This window comes from Zootoca vivipara, chromosome 16 (assembly GCF_965207765.1).
Source record: "Zootoca vivipara chromosome 16, rZooViv2.hap1.1, whole genome shotgun sequence".
In the NCBI taxonomy this organism is placed as follows: domain Eukaryota; kingdom Metazoa; phylum Chordata; class Lepidosauria; order Squamata; family Lacertidae; genus Zootoca; species Zootoca vivipara.
Window position 1 is genome coordinate 38,018,749 of NC_142599.1, and position 16,613 is coordinate 38,035,361.

General features: G+C 47.0%; 1 protein-coding gene across 2 annotated transcripts; it reads left to right on the top strand.

Annotated features, from left to right (window-relative positions):
* The first annotated feature begins 2,335 nt into the window (after positions 1–2,335).
* On the top strand, positions 2,336–15,495 carry LOC118078494 (extracellular matrix protein 1). 2 transcript variants are annotated; one of them, XM_060269617.2, is made up of 5 exons: positions 2,336–2,497; positions 8,755–8,955; positions 10,440–10,475; positions 11,640–11,857; positions 15,168–15,495. In XM_060269617.2, exons 2-5 carry the CDS (start codon positions 8,880–8,882, stop codon positions 15,309–15,311), a joined length of 474 nt encoding a protein of 157 aa, XP_060125600.1. In that variant the 5' UTR covers positions 2,336–2,497; positions 8,755–8,879; the 3' UTR covers positions 15,312–15,495. The 2 variants fall into 2 exon arrangements, with proteins under 2 accessions (XP_060125600.1, XP_088515863.1); XM_088659737.1 differs by lacking the exon at positions 2,336–2,497 and having other exon boundaries at positions 8,712–8,955.
* Positions 15,496–16,613: the final 1,118 nt, after the last annotated feature.

Consider the following 16,613-nt stretch of genomic DNA (forward strand, 5'->3'; position numbering starts at 1 on the left):
TCTATAAAAGGCATAGCCAACCTTGGCTCTCCAGATGTTTTGGAACCACAACTCCCATGATCCCTGACCACTGGCCCTGTTAGCTAGGGATCATGGGAGTTGTAGTTCCAACACATTTGGAGAGCCAAGGTTGCCTATGCCTGATCTATAATATACATTTCTGTACACATTACTTGGCGGAGAACAGCTTTGCAAAATTTAGAGAAGTGCCAATTTCAAAGGACAGTTAAGCAGCGGTTTGTGTATGGCTTCCAGAAAATGTGAATTTGGTAAGGAGTAGCATTGATGGTGACTGCCGTAAAATATTCTTATTCTTATTCTTAATTGAATTTATATACCGCCCTAGGTCTCAAGTCGGTTCCCAGAAAAAAATCAAAATACTGTATAAAACTACAGAATATATAATCAAAATAAAAACATATATATGTTCGTTCATATGTTTTATTAGTACAAATGCCTCCAACATATGCCCGATCAGAAGGTCGGCGGTTCGAATCCCTGCGACGGGGTGAGCTCCCATTGCTCAGTCCCAGCTCCTTCCAACTTAGCAGCATGTCAAGGTGCAAGTAGATAAATAGGTACCACTACAGCGGGAAGGTAAATGGCGTTTCCATGTGCTGCTCTGGTTTCGCCAGAAGTGGCTTAAACATGCTGGCCACATGACCAGCTGTACGCCGGCTCCCTCGGCCAGTAAAGCGAGATAAGCACCGGAACCCCAGAGTCATCCGCGACTGGACCTAATGGTCAGGGGTCCCTTTACCTTTACCTTACTTGGATGTGTATGTAGAAGAACATGGGGCATGGTTTTTAGCTAGTTGTTGATTTTCAAAAGGTTTTAAATTGCTGAAATTACTGATAATTTAATTCCCCCTCTCAGAACTACACTTCGCTGGGGAGAGGCGTTGGTCATTAAACTGCTCTGGGAGGCGAATATGGGTCTCCACCTACCGGTAATAACTCTCAGCACCCTTAACAAACCACAGCTCCCAGGATGGTTTGGGAGAAGCTGGGACTGTTTATTTTTAAAAAAATTATTTTTATTAGTTTTATATAGTAACACAAAGAATAAAAACATACAAAAACATACAGCCCATATCAATCCACCTTCTCCCCCTCCCTCCACAAGTCCCCTTCTGCCACAAGGGAATCCCGTGGACGATGAGAGTCGAATGTAGTCCATTTTATAGATGGGTTTGTCCTCATCCCCCCTTCCCCCAGAGCCACCCCCTGCCACCAAGAGGCCCTAGGATGACAAGGAGAGATACGGGTTGGAGTCCCCCCAACTATTTATATATAATCCCATTAAATTCTAAAAAAAAGAAGAAAAAATAAAACACAAAAAGGAAAAACAAACAAGCAGTTAAAACACAGGTGTCAAACCCAAGGCCCGCGGGCCAAATCCGGCCCGCCAGACCTCCTCATGTGGCCCACCGAGCGCCCCAGCCAGCAGGACCCAGCAGCGGGACCTTGCTGCTGAAGCGCCGCGCCGACACACAGGCCGCTATCTGGAGGCGCGCGGGGAGCGCTCCGCTTGTAGACTACAGCTCCCAGGGGCTCCTTTCGGGAAACCGTTCTCGCCTCTTACTCTCGCGGGATGGCCCGCCGCCGCTCCCTTCCCCAACCCCACCTCTCGCAACTTCGCGCTCGCTTTCGGCGCGGTGGTTGAATGTGGGGCGGGGCGGTGGCAGCGATGGCAACGCGCTCCGCTGCCGCGTCGTCTCCTCCGACGAAGCTGTCCTTGTCGCCGTTCGTCCGGAAGCTCCGTAAGTCCTCCAAAGCCCCTCTCCCTTTCTGGCTAGAGGAGACAAGCGCGCTGGAGCCGCAGCCGCGGCTTCCAGGGGCGCCGGAATGAGCGGCAGAGGCAGGGCTGGCTGCTGCTGCTGCTTCTCCCTCTCACTCGCTCGCTCGCTCGCTCTGAACTACCCAATGAAGGGTTGCTTTGCTGGGAGGGATCAAAAGAGCAGCGAGGGGTGTGGGAAGGGAGGGGGGTGGGAGAAATGCAACAGTGGAGAAACTGAGGTCGGGCTGCCTTTAAATGGGAGTTTTTTTTAAAAAAAGGTTTCAATCCAAGTGGGGGGGGGGAGAAGGAAAAAATCAACTCCTCCTGATTCCCAAGGAAATCAGAAGCAGATTTCAAGACATTTAATCACACACAGGGTGTCACTCTCGTGTGTGTGTGTGTGTATGCATGTGACTGGAAGAAAGTTATGCCCGGCCCCTGCCTTCCTGGGTTCGCCTCCCTCCCTCCCTCCCTCCCTCCCTCCCTCCCTCCCTCCCTCCCTCTTTTTCTTCTTCCACCTCCTTTGCTCTGCCTTTTCGGTCCTCTCTGTAAAAGGGAGCTCCTTTTCTAGCAGAGGCTGGCTAGCCCACCAAATCTATTCCATGTCAGTTGAAAAGTCTCCCTACCTACTTGATCTAGCCAGGCTCAGGCTTGGGTGGCTCGATCAGGAGGGAGGAAATGGACTCCTGTACCTTTAAGAGAGGGGAATTTCAGCAGGTACAGCTTTTCTTTTTTCTTTACGCACTTCTCCTAAAATGGACACCCGCTGCCTCACGCTGCACGGGAAAGGCTTTTTGCCCCTGGGTCCCTTCGCTCAACAAGTCCCTTCCCTTTTCTGGCACTGAATCAAGGCGGCGACCCCCCCCTTCCCTTTCTTTCTTCCTCTCTCTCGTTCTTATTCTTTCTTTCCCTCTCCCTCCTTCCTTCTTTATCTCTGTCTTATCTCCCTCTTTCTTTTTCTTTCCTTCTTTCATGGGCGTAGGCAGGGGGGGCAGGAGGGGGCAGCTGCCCCCCCTAGAAGCAAAAAAATTAATGTATTTTACAGACCATAACCAGCACTTTCCCCCTCCAAAAACTGAAGTGGAAAGGGCTTTGCTTTAGCAAGAGCAGCTAAGTCTCCGCTTGCTGGGGGGGGGGGGACACACAGCAGTAACAAAAACACATCAAATAAATAAAGCAAAGTGGCTACCAGTAGTTAAGCAGTTAAGACAATGGAGCATATATCCCCAGGCAAGATTCGATAGCTGACCATTTCACCCTATTGTTCTTAAGTGGGAGTTGTTAATGAGCATTCAGGAGCATTAAGAGTTCTATTGGCGATTTAATGAGGGTGCAGACTCAGAGGATTCAATTTGACTAAGGTGGCTCTGCAAGGCTAAAAAGAAGTGAATAAGAAAGGGGGGGCTGTAGCTTTGACAGACACAGTGATGTTTATAAAAAGCATTGGTGTTCCAGTCTGCCCCTCCTCCTGCATCTGTATACTGTAAATCAGGGGTGGCCACCTCCCAAGAGACTCAGATCTACTCAGAGTTTAAAACTGGGGGTGATCTACCCCCTTTTGGGGGGTTCAGGTCAAAGCTGTTGAGTTTTTTTTTAAGGAAGGGAAGCCCTGTTTTTGGGGTTTAGGTCAAACTTGTTGAGCTTCTTTTAGGAGGGAGGGAGGCCCATTTTTGTTTAGGGCTTCAGGTCATAGTTCAACTTTTTTGAGGGAGGAGGAACATTTTGGGTGAGCTTTTTTTAGGGGTGCCAGTGACCTACCAGTGATCTACCACAGACATCCAGTGATCTACTGGTAGATCACAATCTACCTGTTGGACGTGCCTGCTGTAAATCAAGCAGAGAGAAAGCTGCTTACAAGGCTCCTGTACATGCAGAGTTCCAGCATCACAGCGTCACCCAGAGGCACCCACAAATATGAGTTATTCCTCTCTCTATTTCTTCCTTCCTTCCCTCCCTCTTCCATCCTTAATAAAATATGGGGGGGGCAGATAAGCCCCACATAGAAAGCCCATCAACATGGGGGGATGACTCTTTCAAATACGGTATTTACCAGTAATTGGGGGGGGGGAGAGGCATCTAGGCCTCTAGGATTTGGCTGCTATGCCTAGGAGTAGGACAATTCAAGAAAGCAGAACTATGCATATGGTATGGTAATATATCAATAGAATCGTAGAATTGTAGTCGGAAGGTACCACAAGGGTCATCTAGTCCAACCCGCTGCAATGCAGGATTTTTTTTTCTAAGGTGGGGCTTGAACCATGGTTGAAATATTATGCTGATATGCAGCAACGCCTTGGAGCCGTCGTGGCTGCGGCCATGCCTTGCCCCGCCCTCGCCCGCCCTTCCACCCCCTCTCCCCTGCCCGACCCTCCTGTCCTCTTGCTGCAGAGTTCCAGCATCACAGCGTCATCCAGAGACACCCACAAATATGAGTTATTTCTCTCTCTATTTCTTCCTTCCTTCCCTCCCTCTTCCATCCTTAATAAAATATGGGGGGGGGCAGATAAGCCCCACATAGAAAGCCCATCAACATGGGGGGATGACTCTTTCAAATACGGTATTTACCAGTAATTGGGGGGGGGCACCTAGGCCTCTAGGAGTTGGATGCTATGCCTAGGAGTAGGACAATTCAAGAAAGCAGAATGATGCATATGCTATGGTAATATATCAATAGAATCATAGAATTGTAGTCGGAAGGTACCACAAGGGTCATCTAGTCCAACCCCCTGCAATGCAGGATTTTTTTCCTAAGGTGGGGCTTGAACCATGGTTGAAATAATATGCTGATATGCAGCAACGCCTCTGAGCCGTCGTGGCTGCGGCCGTGTCTTGCCTTGCCCTCGCCCGCCCTGCCACCCCCTCTCGCCTGCCCGACCCTCCCGTCCTCTCCAGCCAAGCAGGGTAGCCGCCAACGCTACCAGCCCCAGAAGCACAAGGTGGCCGCTGCTGCCACCGCCACGATGTCATCAGGCCCGTTGGCCCTTTAGCCCTGCCCACTTTGTGGCCCCTGCCCTTCTGTGCCTTGGCCCCGCCCCTGAACGACCATGGCTTGCCCCCCCTAGTTTTGATCCTGGCTACGCCCCTGCCTTCTTTATTCCCTTCCTTCTTTCCTACTCTTCTTTCTCTCCCCTCTTTCTTTCCTTCCTCTCTCCCTCCTGCTCCCTCTTTTCTTTCTTTCTTCCTTCCTTCCTTCCTTCCTTCCTTCCTTCCTTCCTTCCTTCCGTCCTTCCCATCTTTCTTCCTCTCCCTCATTCTTATTCTTTCTTTCCCTCTACTGTACTTCCTTCCTTCTTTCTCCCTTTCCGTCTTCTCTCCCTCTTTCTTTTTCTTTCCTTCTTTATTCCCTTCCTTATTTCCTACTCTTCTTTCTCTCCCCTCTTTTCTTCCTTCCTTCCTTCCCTCCCCTCCCTCTCCCTCTCCTCAGAAACATAGGATGCTGCTTTATACTTCTGGCCCTTAAACCCTGGAACCAGGAGAGCAGCTCCAGTGAGTCAACCTCAGCCAGTCCCTTTGGTGAAGGGTGGTGGCTCACTGGCAGAACATCTGTCCTGCATGCAGAAGGACCCCAGCATCTCCAGGTACTAGTAGCTCTGCAAAGGTCCTGCATGAAACCCTAGCGAGCCTCCACCACCCAGTGCAGTTACCAAAAATCTTTTTTCAATAAATTGTACAATAATTGTACATTTGAATATCTACTTGCCATTATTCTGACTATGTTTCTGCTTTCAGAGCTAGTTATTACTTACATTATTACAAAAAAAAACAGTAATAATTGAATGCAGTGACAATAATTTATGATAATAAAGAGTGGACACATAGTCCTACAGATACAACTGGCCCTTTGAGGGTGACCAAACTGCTGATGCGGCCCCTGATGAATTTGAGTTTGACACCCCTGAGTTAAAATATCTCATTTTTCAATCTCTTACTTTGTTAAACATTATTTTAGTGACTTCCTCAGATCCCTTCTTCCTGGTTTTCATAATTTCCTAATATTAATCATAGTGGGTTTCTTACTCTTAAATTCAATTCTTACTCTTTAATCAGGCTATCGAACAATTTCCACCTTCTTCGTGCCCCCTTTCCACATTCCCCCTCCTGCCACAAGGGATACCCATGGGAAGTGACCATCCAAAGGTGATCCATTTTGTAGTTGGGCTTCCCTCCGCCTCACCCCCTCACCCCCCCACCCCCCCTGCCACAAGAGGCTCCAGGATAGCAGGGAGAGAGAGAGGCAGATATCCCCCCCAACTACTTAACTAAACATACAATTTCTGTTATGCTAACCTAAGATTTTCCCCCAAGCCATTCCTCCACCTCCCCCACAAGAAATATCAAATGATTATTCAAATCTCTACTCATACCTCTTAACCTTATTATCCTAAATACCTCCTCCTCTCCCCTGGATTCTTTCCGCCATTTGGTTCAGCATTTCCATTATCAAGCCAAGATTTCAATACCGTTTTTCAATCAGCCTAAATACAATTTTACCAATTTTTTCAACCCACCCCAAGTCTATCCCATTTTAAGTTCAAAGTCTCTGTCCTCCCCTCCCTCTGCTTTTCCCACCCCTCAATCTCACTCCCTTGCCCAGTTGCATTTTCCCAATCCTCCCCATTTCCTTCAAAAATCAGTTCCCATTCTTGGTGATGTATTCCCACAGTAGTTAATTTCTCAGTTGTTTTTTGAAAGTTAGTTAATTTCTCAGTTGTTTTTTGAAAGTTCTTCTCTTCATGTTGAGCACTTTCTTCTTCCTTCCCCTTGTTTTGTTGTGCATTGTTCCGAAGCTTGTTTTTTAAGATCCCTTTCATCTACAAGAGTGACATTTAAGTGATGGTTAAAGACTTTTGGAATGCAGTATATGAAGAAATGAAAAAGATTTTCAGACTAAACTTTCAAAAAAGACCAGAGGCTTTTTTGTTGGGAATTCTGAACAAAGATAAACCGGTTAAGTACAGGGAGATTTTCTTATATGCTTCAGCAGCCGCTCGATTCCTAATAGCAGGCAGGTGGAAAGGGGACACCGTCCCAACAATCAATGAGTGGCAAAATAAATTGTCAGATATGGTAAACTTGGCCCAATTAACAGATAACCTAAGGGGAACCACCAAACAGTTGTTTGCAAAAAAAATGGGATGTATTTAGGAGATATATACAAGAGAGAAATAATTATAACGTAATTTACAAGAGTGACATTTAAGTCTTGTCCCTGGTCCACAATGCTTGCTAACAATAAGCTGAACTGTTGCTGTCCCTTTAAGAGATCTCCCAGTATTTCCAAATATTCCAACACAGTTTGTTGGAAGTCAGATGTTCCGGATGTTGACATTCTTTCCAGTCACAGGCAGAATGGAGATTAGAGGACAAAAGACAATGGAATTTCCGTCCTCAAGAACGGTAGAATCCATCTTGGCTGACCATTTTCATGATCTTTGAATCAGTTCAGTTTCTTCACATATCGTATAACATCAATCACCACTTTTTTTCCCTTTTTGAAATCTGTCAAATTTACTTCTCAGTATTTCCTTGCTGAGCCTCATAGGGTGCTGGCACCAGGATTGAGAAGGGGTTCCCCCCCTACCAATCTCCTTCTTTTGCAGGGATTTTTCTTATTACCGAGAAATCTGTCCCCCTACACCCTGCTTGCAGGAGTGAAAAAGTCTTTCTTTGGGATTTCAAAGACAGTCAATTTTCTTTTCGGCTTTGGAGCATTTTAGCGCTTCTTAATTCAGCAGTAGGAAGAGATCGACTCCCGTTTGTTTAAAACCTCTTCCTATGATCCAAATTATAAAGTTCTTAGTCCCAATTAGAGATTTCACTTACTCAGTCCAAATCTTTATTTTTGTGGGAAGAATCCGCCGCTTGCAGGCTGAAGACTCGGGGCTTCACTTCTTGGAGGTGACGGTGGTGCTAAAAATGGCTCCTGCGACTTCCACTCCGCTGGCTCTCGGTGGCTCTACTGAGCCTCCCGGGCAGCAGAGAAATCGCGTTAGGAGCTCCGCTGAGCTGCTAAACCCCCGGGACGCTCTTCCCGGGGTTTTTGTGGGGAATCTGCGTGCCCCCGCGGACTCCCCCCCCTCCGCGATGCCAGAGACCTCAGAGCTCGAGGTCTCTGCGTCCTCTCACCAGTGCGGCAGACCGGAAGTTGAAGCTGGGACTGTTTAAAGTGGTATTGTAGAAGTTTCCATGTATGGTAAAGGTAAAGGTTAAAGGTAAAGCACTCCTGGATGGTTCAGTCAAAAGCAACTATGAGGTTGCGGTGCTCATCTCACTTTCATGCCGAGGGAGCCGGCATTTTTCCACAGACAGCTTTCTGGGTCATGTGGCCAGCAGGACTAAACCGCATCAGGCGGGTTACATACTTTTTGGGTTACGTACAGCACCCTGGAACAAATTAGGTACATAACCTGAGGTATCCCTGTAGAGATCCTGACTCCCACCCACCCCCCACCATTCAAAACATTTTATCTTCATAGTTACCCCATAGGACTTTTTCTTTTGGGCAGAGGGGGAGATTACTTATTTATAAACTTTTCTCTTGCACCTCCTAGTCTTTATGTGAGTCTCTGTGGCTTGCAAACTCAAGGTAGATCAGCTGCCACGTGAAAGGATAAAAGAACAAAATGATTTAAAGTTTTTTATTAAAAAGTCCCTTAAGCCAACACAGACCTTTAAACAGAATTGTATTTTGGGTACACTTAGCAACAGTTGATCATTCTTACATGCAACCCCCAAAGCCCTCCTTTGTCTTATATTATTTCATCATGTTCTCTCTTCTATTTATCTTTGCCGTTGTCTGGAAAACTTATCCTAGATAATAATAATTTATTATTTGTACCCTGCCCATTTGGCTGGATTTCCCCAGACACTCTGGGCGGCTTCCAAAAAAGATTTAAAATACATTAAAATGCTACACATTAAAAACTTCCCTGAACAGATAAAGGAGCACTGTACTGTATCTTTTTCTGGGTTAGGGATAGCTCTCTTATAAAACCAGCAGCAACTATAGCAGAGAGAAGGAGAAGAAGGAGCAGAGAGGAACTGTCTGGAGACAGAATCGCAAACCAGGAGAGAGAAGCCAACTCCGTCCGACTTCGATATGGCTATGAAGATGCAAGTCCTTCTTCTCCTGGTCTCTTGGTTCGTCCAGGGGCAATCTGATGATTCAGACTCAGGTATCATAGCTGACAGTCTACGGCAGGCACCCCCCAAACTGCGGCCCTCCAGATGTTTTGGCCTACAACTCCCGTGATCCCTAGCTAACAGGACCAGTAGTCAGGGAAGATGGGAATTGTAGCCCAAAATATCTGGAGGGCCGAAGTTTGGGGATGCCTGGTCTACGGTATATCTAACAATCCAGGATAGCCGTGGGAAACGGCACTGGAATAAGGCAATTTTCAGCAAAAAAAAAGGGAAGGTTGACAGCTGTGGGTTGGAATAAGGGAGATTCGTACAAAAAAGGGAGGGTTGACAGCTATGTCAGGTATGCCTACAAGAGAATCCATCACTAACTACAAGTTGAGATTTTGCTTGCTTGCTTCCCACTCCCTTTCTTCGTTCCAGACTAGGGCAAACGCCTGCAGGATGTTCCGTGGGGTAGGGAGAGAGCCTGCCAAGCGAGATCTGCAAGCTGGCACAGTGGGGGTGGGCTTCAGAATGGCCCCTTGCAAGGCAGCCTTCTCGGAAGATGGTGACACAGTGTTGATTTCCCCAAGCATCAGGGCAGGGCAGACGTTATTCAGAGGTTGCCAGGCAGTGCATCAAGGCCAGGTGGAAAGGGGGTCCAGATATTCCTTTTCCTCCAAACACGTCTGAAGTTGACCAGCCACCACTGAGTCAGCGACCATGCCCCCAGTCGCTTCCCCACCCCACCCCACCCTCTCTCTCTGTGTATAAAACCCAAATTAAAAATGTCTTTAAAAGTAAATCAAGTTAAATTAAATGAGCCTGCCCTCTCCCACCCTGCCAGAGAGAGAGAGAGAGAGAGAGAGAGAGAGTTGTCTTATGCTGCCTATCACACAAGAAAAGAAAATTTGAGAGAGAGAAGTGAAGGAAGAAACCTGGGACTTGGCGAGGGGTGGTGGTGTCTGAGATAAAAAGCGGAGATAAGTCTCCAGTCCTCATGGTTCTGGAGAAAGGGCTGCTTCCAACAGGAACACAGGAAGCTGCCTGTGCTGAGCCAGAGCACTGGTCCCCCTAACGGGGTGTGTGGGTGTTTCTGTCTGAGTGTTCAGGCAGGGAGTCTCTCCAAGCCCCGCCTGGAGATACCAGGATTTGAACTTGGGACCTTCTGCATGCATAGCAGGCTACAGCCTCTGTGCACAACACCGAGTCCTGTAGCAATGCTGCAGTCATGAGATGGAGCAATGTTTTTGGCTTTAAAGGCTTTAAGAATATTTTAACTGAAGCTGCTTTTAGATACTTTCAAGTGTACAGTAATTGGTTTTGAGGTTGTTGTTTTTTTAAAGAACGATCTAAACTGTTTTACACTATTTTAGCTTCGTGTTTCTGTTTGCTGACCTGGGTTCCTTGGAGAGGAAAGGGAGGGTGATTAATAATAATAATAATAATAATAATAATAATATTCTAAAAAAACAAGATGAAACACCAAACTTTATTGTATCATTATCTCTCTTTTTTTTTCTGATTCTCCCTACAGATATGTACCAGCGACCGATAGATATACCTGGACTAGGTTAGAGGATCTTTATTCTAACTACTATCCGTGCTGGGGAATGGGCTAGTTTCCTAGGAAAACGATCATTTAGAAATTTTAGGTTGTGTAACAAAAGAAAATCATATATGAATGAATCAATGTATTTGATTTGAATTGGTATTACTATGTATTTTATTGTTTTGTACAGTGGTGCCTCGCTTAACGAATGCCCTGCTTAACGAAATTTCCGCTTAATGAAAGGATTTTTCGAGCGGAGGTTGCCTCGCTAGACGAATTCGTTTTACGAATTGCAGTTTCCCATAGGAATGCACTGAAATTCAATTAATGCGTTCCTATGGGCAAAAAAAATTTCCAAAAATTTTTCAATGCATTCCTATGGGATTCGCTAGACGAATTATCCATTATAAGAAAAGACCTGTGGAACGAATTAAATTCGTCTAGCGAGGCACCATTGTATGTCGCTTTGAGACTTTGGTAGAAAGCGGTGAACAAATGGAATAATGAATAATAACGGAGAGATAAGGAGGGCGAGAGAAAGATTGCTTGCATTGTGAACGCAAGCATGCACACAGACACACAAGGCCTAGAACAATCATCTTCCTACCTTTCTCTTTCTTTTTTTCTTGTATTTTGATACAATTTATTAATTTTATGATAACAAAAAACACACACACAAAGAACATCACAATCAAAACCTTACATCTTAATTTACTTCCTCCAACTCCCCCTCCTGGTTCCTTTTTTAAATATATACTTATTTATACACATCCGCAGAATCTTTTCCTATTTTAAAACAAAATAAAAAAATTCCTTCCAGTAGCACCATAGAGGCCAACTAGGTTTGTCATTGGTATGAGCTTCCGTGTGCATGAACACTTCTTCAGGCACACGAAAGCTCATACCAATGACAAACTGGAAGGGTTTTTTAAAGATCAAAGCGTAGGAAATAAAATCTCACCAGGTGGCCTAAAAACATTTTGGATCCTCTGCTCACCCTAGAAACATTGCTGGGCTACTAAAATCCTAACTGCAGCTAACGCCCACATCAAAAGCTCTTCAGAGCAACAAGCAAAAGTGCTGTTCGCCCACATATTCTGTAAAGAGTATTTCTCAACTAAGGCAGGTGAGGTGTGATTGAGCGTCGTTTGATTTCTATCCCTCCCTCTCTCTCACTTTCCCCAGTGAATGCTGAAGGTGGGCAAGACAAATTCCCACCTGCCCGCCCCACTGCCAAGAATATCGGGAACATCTGCAAGGATGGGAGTAAGAAGCTGCCGCAGGGCCTGAAAGACTCAGATCGCTCAAACGTCTACGGCAAGGCAGATGTCCTCATCGAACTGGGAGTCGCACTGGGCAAGTGTTGCAAGGAAAAGGCGCAGCTCCCTTGCTCCGAGAAAGCAGTGAGTGCTTACCATTTTCCTCCTTGGCCTGACAAATATGGCAGCTGCTTTAATATGGGGGCCTTGTGGGGTTTCCCTAAACAGGGCTGCCTTCAGATGTCTTCTAAAAGTCTGCTGGTTGTTTTTCTCTTTGACAACTGATGGGAGGGCGTTCCACAGGGCGGGTGCCACTACCGAGAAGGCCCTCTGCCTGGTTCCCTATAACTTGGCCTCTTGCAGTGAGTGAACCGCCAGAAGGCCCTTGGCGCTGGACCTCAGTGTCTGGGCAGAATGATGGGGATGGAGACATTCCTTTAGGTATACTGGACCGAGGCCGTTTAGGGCTCTTTCTTTCTTTCTTTGGAAGGGGGGGTGCGGGTGGGTGTAAAGCAGTGACATCCTGAACCTACGTATTTTTAGCTCCATGGGACGCACCCGACCATAGGGCACACCTCATTTTTAGAGGCGGAAAACAAGAAATATATATATATATTGTTTTCCTCCTCTAAAAGGCTGGGAGGAGGGGTGGAAGGGGTTCCCGTCCGTCCCTCCTCTCACCTCACTGTAAAGCAAGCAGATCTTGAGGACAGCCTCAAGAAGGAGGGAGGGAGGAAGGGAAGGAAGGGAAGGAAGGAAGGAAGGAAGGAAGGAAGGAAGGAAGGAAGGAAGGAAGGAAGGAAGGAAGGAAGGGGTGAAAGAGAGAGAGAGAGGAAGAGAAAGGGAAGGAGGGAGGGAGGGGGTGAGAGAGAATCAATTTTGCAAGAATACTTGGATTTCTTCCAAAATGGTGCTATTCAGGAAATACAGCTGCAGAGGAACTGGCCAGTTATTGACTATCAACCTCCTTTAGTTCCACGTTTAGTTGGGAGGTGCTACTGAAGAAGGAGCTGTTTCTTTTCTATAAATATTCCTAGGAAAACCCCAGTTTTACTTTGTTGTAATGATGACTTTAGGTACTAGATGCATGCCGATTTCCTACTTCATAAATCATATTAATTCCAAACAATGTGGGCCAGATTCAGCTGACTAGTCCTGCCAGCAGAAGCCCTCGGAAGGAGCTGAAGCTAGGGCAGTGATGGTGAACCTATGACACGCGTGTCAGATGTGACACGCAGAGCCCTCACTGCTGGCACGCGCCCCATCGGCCCATTCACACTGTTGTTGTTGTTTCCCCCCCATTTGTTCTCCTGCTTCTCCTACAGCTTGTCTCTTCTGTTAAAACCTGGATCCTTTGTTGTTGTTGTTGCTGCTGGTAGCCAAAGATTGGTTTTTAACCCTTTCTGTGCTGTTTTTTTTGGCGCTTTGGCAGACTATGTCGGTGCTGTGTGTTAGTTCCACCGAAGGTATTATTCGTCATTTATTTCTGTTCTCTTTCCCCCCCCAAAAAGCGCAGCAGCTTTGGGGCATCCCCAAAAAAACCAATGCAGCTTTTGCACCCCCCAAAAAACCTCCAAAACTTTGGTCAGCAGCTCCCCCAAAAAGCTCAACAACTCTGGGCACTTTGTGATAAATAAGGAGTTTTTGGTTTGGTTTGGTTAAATAATTAGTTTTTTGTTTATTAAATACAGTTATATATTACAATTATACATTTTTGTTATTTAAACTATAAATATCGCGAAATAATGGTTTTTTTCTCAAAGTGACACACCACCCAAGTTATGCTCGGTTTTGTGGCGAATTTTGACACACCAAGCTCAAAAGGTTGCCCATCACTGAGCTAGGGCAATAGAGAAAGAAAGAGAGGGAGGGAGAGAAGAGAGAGAAGGAAGGAAAGAAGGATGGATGGGTGGAAGGGTTAAGAGAGAGTGAAAGAAAGAGGGGGAAGGAAGGAAGGAAGGAAGGAAGGAAGGAAGGAAGGAAGGAAGGAAGGAAGGAAGGAAGGAAGGAAGTGTGTGTGTGTGTGTGAGAGAGAGAGAGAGAGAGAGAGAGAGAGATTGTCGGGGGCATGGTAACGGCGATTGCTGATCCTGCCTCCCCCTCCCCCCAGGCGGCGATGGCCCGCGTGCAGCTGCTGGAACAGAGCGAGGTGGCACCAGGATCAGCCCGAAATCGGGCTGTTCCGATCCCCTCCTTCCCCTCCGCGATTGCCGGGGCGGGTGGAGGGAAAGCCAGCCAAATGCTTTGCGCGGCTCTGGGGCTTTCCCTCCACCCGCCCCACAGCCAGCCAGCGAGAAGGGCCGTCTCCCTTCTCCCTGGCTGGCTGTGGGGCAGGCAGAGGGAAAGTTGGCCAAATGCTTTGCACGGCTCTGGGGCTTTCCTTCCACCCCCCCCCCCACAGCCAGCCAGCGAGAAGGGCCGTCTCCCTTCTCCCTGGCTGGCTGTGGGGCAGGCAGAGGGAAAGTTGGCCAAATGCTTTGCACAGCTCTGGGGCTTTCCTTCCACCACCCCCCACAGCCAGCCAGCGAGAAGGGCCGTCTCCCTTCTCCCTGGCTGGCTGTGGGGTAGGCAGAGGGAAACTTGGCCAAATGCTGTGTGCGGCTCTGGGGCTTTCCCTCCGCCCGCGTCACAGCCAGCCGGCTAGAAGGAATGTCTCCCTCCTCCCCGGCTGGCTGTGGGGCGCGTAAAAGAAACGGAGCGGCACCGGGTGGCGGCGGGGGGCAGGCTGGCCAGCGCCCCCTCCATATTGGCGCTCTAGGCAGTTGCCTAGTTTGCCCCAATGCTCGCTCCGGCCCTGATCACACCCCTTCCCAAATTAAGACAAGTTTGCATTTTTGATACTAGTCCTTGCTCCTGATAAGAGTGCCTTTGTTTCCCAACTAACAATAACAAAACAACAACAACAACAACAATTTACTATTTATACCCCACTCATCTGTGGCTGGGTTTCCCAAGCCACTCTGGGCGGCTTCCACCAAAGATTAAAAATACAATAAAACATCAGTCATTAAAAACTTCCCTAAACAGGGCTGCCTTCATGTCTAAACGTTACATAGTTGTTTATTTCCTTGACATCTGAAGATTAGCCGTTCCACAGGGCGGGTGCCACTCCCGAAAAGGCCCTGCTTTGCCTGGTTCCCTGTAAGTTGGCTTCTTGCAGTGAGGGAACTGCCAGAAGGCCCTCGGCGCTGGATCTCAGTGTCCGGGCAGAGTGATGGGAAGTGATTGGGAAGGCAATTAGGATTCAGTTGTACAGAGAGTGCGCTGCAGACGACTCAAAGCTGCCCTCTTCTCAATCTGTTGCTGCTTTGAGTGCAAATCCACACCCACACACACATTTTGCAAGACAGACATTCGGACACATATTAAAAAGAGGCTCTGAGTTTGGGCCCAGATTATGAAACCCTAGTTAGCCATCTTATTGACCCTTTCATCTGTCTCCCTCCTGGTCCAGTGGTCTGCCGTTCTGAACAAGATGTGCACAAAGCAATACGCAATAAAGATGGCACACCATGAGTGCTGTGGAAAGAGTGATGCCGCCAGGGAAAACTGTTTTGACAAGAAGTCCCGCTTCCCAAATTACGACTTCAAGAACTGATGGGTGATTCTGTCGTGACCTATGTAACATTTGCAGCTTCTTTGCGCATATATATATATACACACAGTATATATATGTGTGTGATTTGACTATTATGTAACTCCAATTAACATGAAGCTGTTAACTGCCTTGATCCCTCCCTACAAAAACAATAAATCATTATGCCTGAGGTTGTTTAAATGTTTACTTTTTATTGTGTGTGTTTTTATTAAAAAAATGTAGCCAATGTAACAGCTTTGCAACCTCAAGAACTTATCTGTAACGTGGGCAAGCTTTTCCTCTGAAAGTATGAATCCATTTTTCTTCTTTTTGTGCCGCTATACTAAGGTTTCATGGCCAAGTGCCAAATCGATAGTAATGTTTATTTGAAAACTGTGGAATAGAGGTTTTCTGGCAAATGAAATGTGACTAACGTAACATGACGAACGTAACATGTGACAATTCATTCCTAGACACCAGGGGTCAGCAAACATTTTCAGCAGGGGGCCGGTCTACTGTCCCTCAGACCTTGTGGGGGGCCAGACTATATTTTGAAAAAAAATATGAACGAATTCCTATGGCCCACAAATAACCCAGAGATGCATTTTAAATAAAAGGACACATTCTACTCATGTAAAAACATGCTGATTCCTGGGCCATCCGTGGGCCGGATTTAGCAGGCGATTGGGCCGCATCCGGCCCCCAGGCCTTAGTTTGGGAACCCCTGCTAGACACCCCAAAAATACAGCAAAGGACTCCATAGCATGTGACATCTTGTATAGCTGGCGAAGTTTAATTCAATTCCTCCAAACCAGATACCTCCAGATCTTGGTGAGATTTCTAGAGAATTATTATTATTATTATTATTAAGCACTGCCTTTTGTGCCACAGAACCTGCTTTTGGATATGTGTAAAATCTAAATTGATAGGTGGCGCTGGTGTTTTTTTATGTGGAGTAGGTGAAACAGGAATGCAGGAGGGAAGGGGAACCTTTCTTTTTGGGCAGCCTTTCTCTTGGTCTTAGGAAAGTATAGCCCAGGCGTCAGCAACATTTTCCGGCTGTGGGCCGGAGGATTCCCACGGACTATCGTCCGTGGGCTGGACATGCGCTGGACATGCGCAGAAGCTACCAGTATTTCCGGCATCATGCTGCCCATGTCCAAGGCGCCGGAAATGGCTTCCGCGGCTGCGATTTCCATTTCCGGCACTACTCGGCGACTCCCCGAGCCGCACTGTGCCGGTTTAGAGCAAAGAAAGGAAAGGAAAATGCAAAGAGGGGAAAATACAAAGCCCTCTCCCAAAGGTAGATCTTAGGCAAAACCA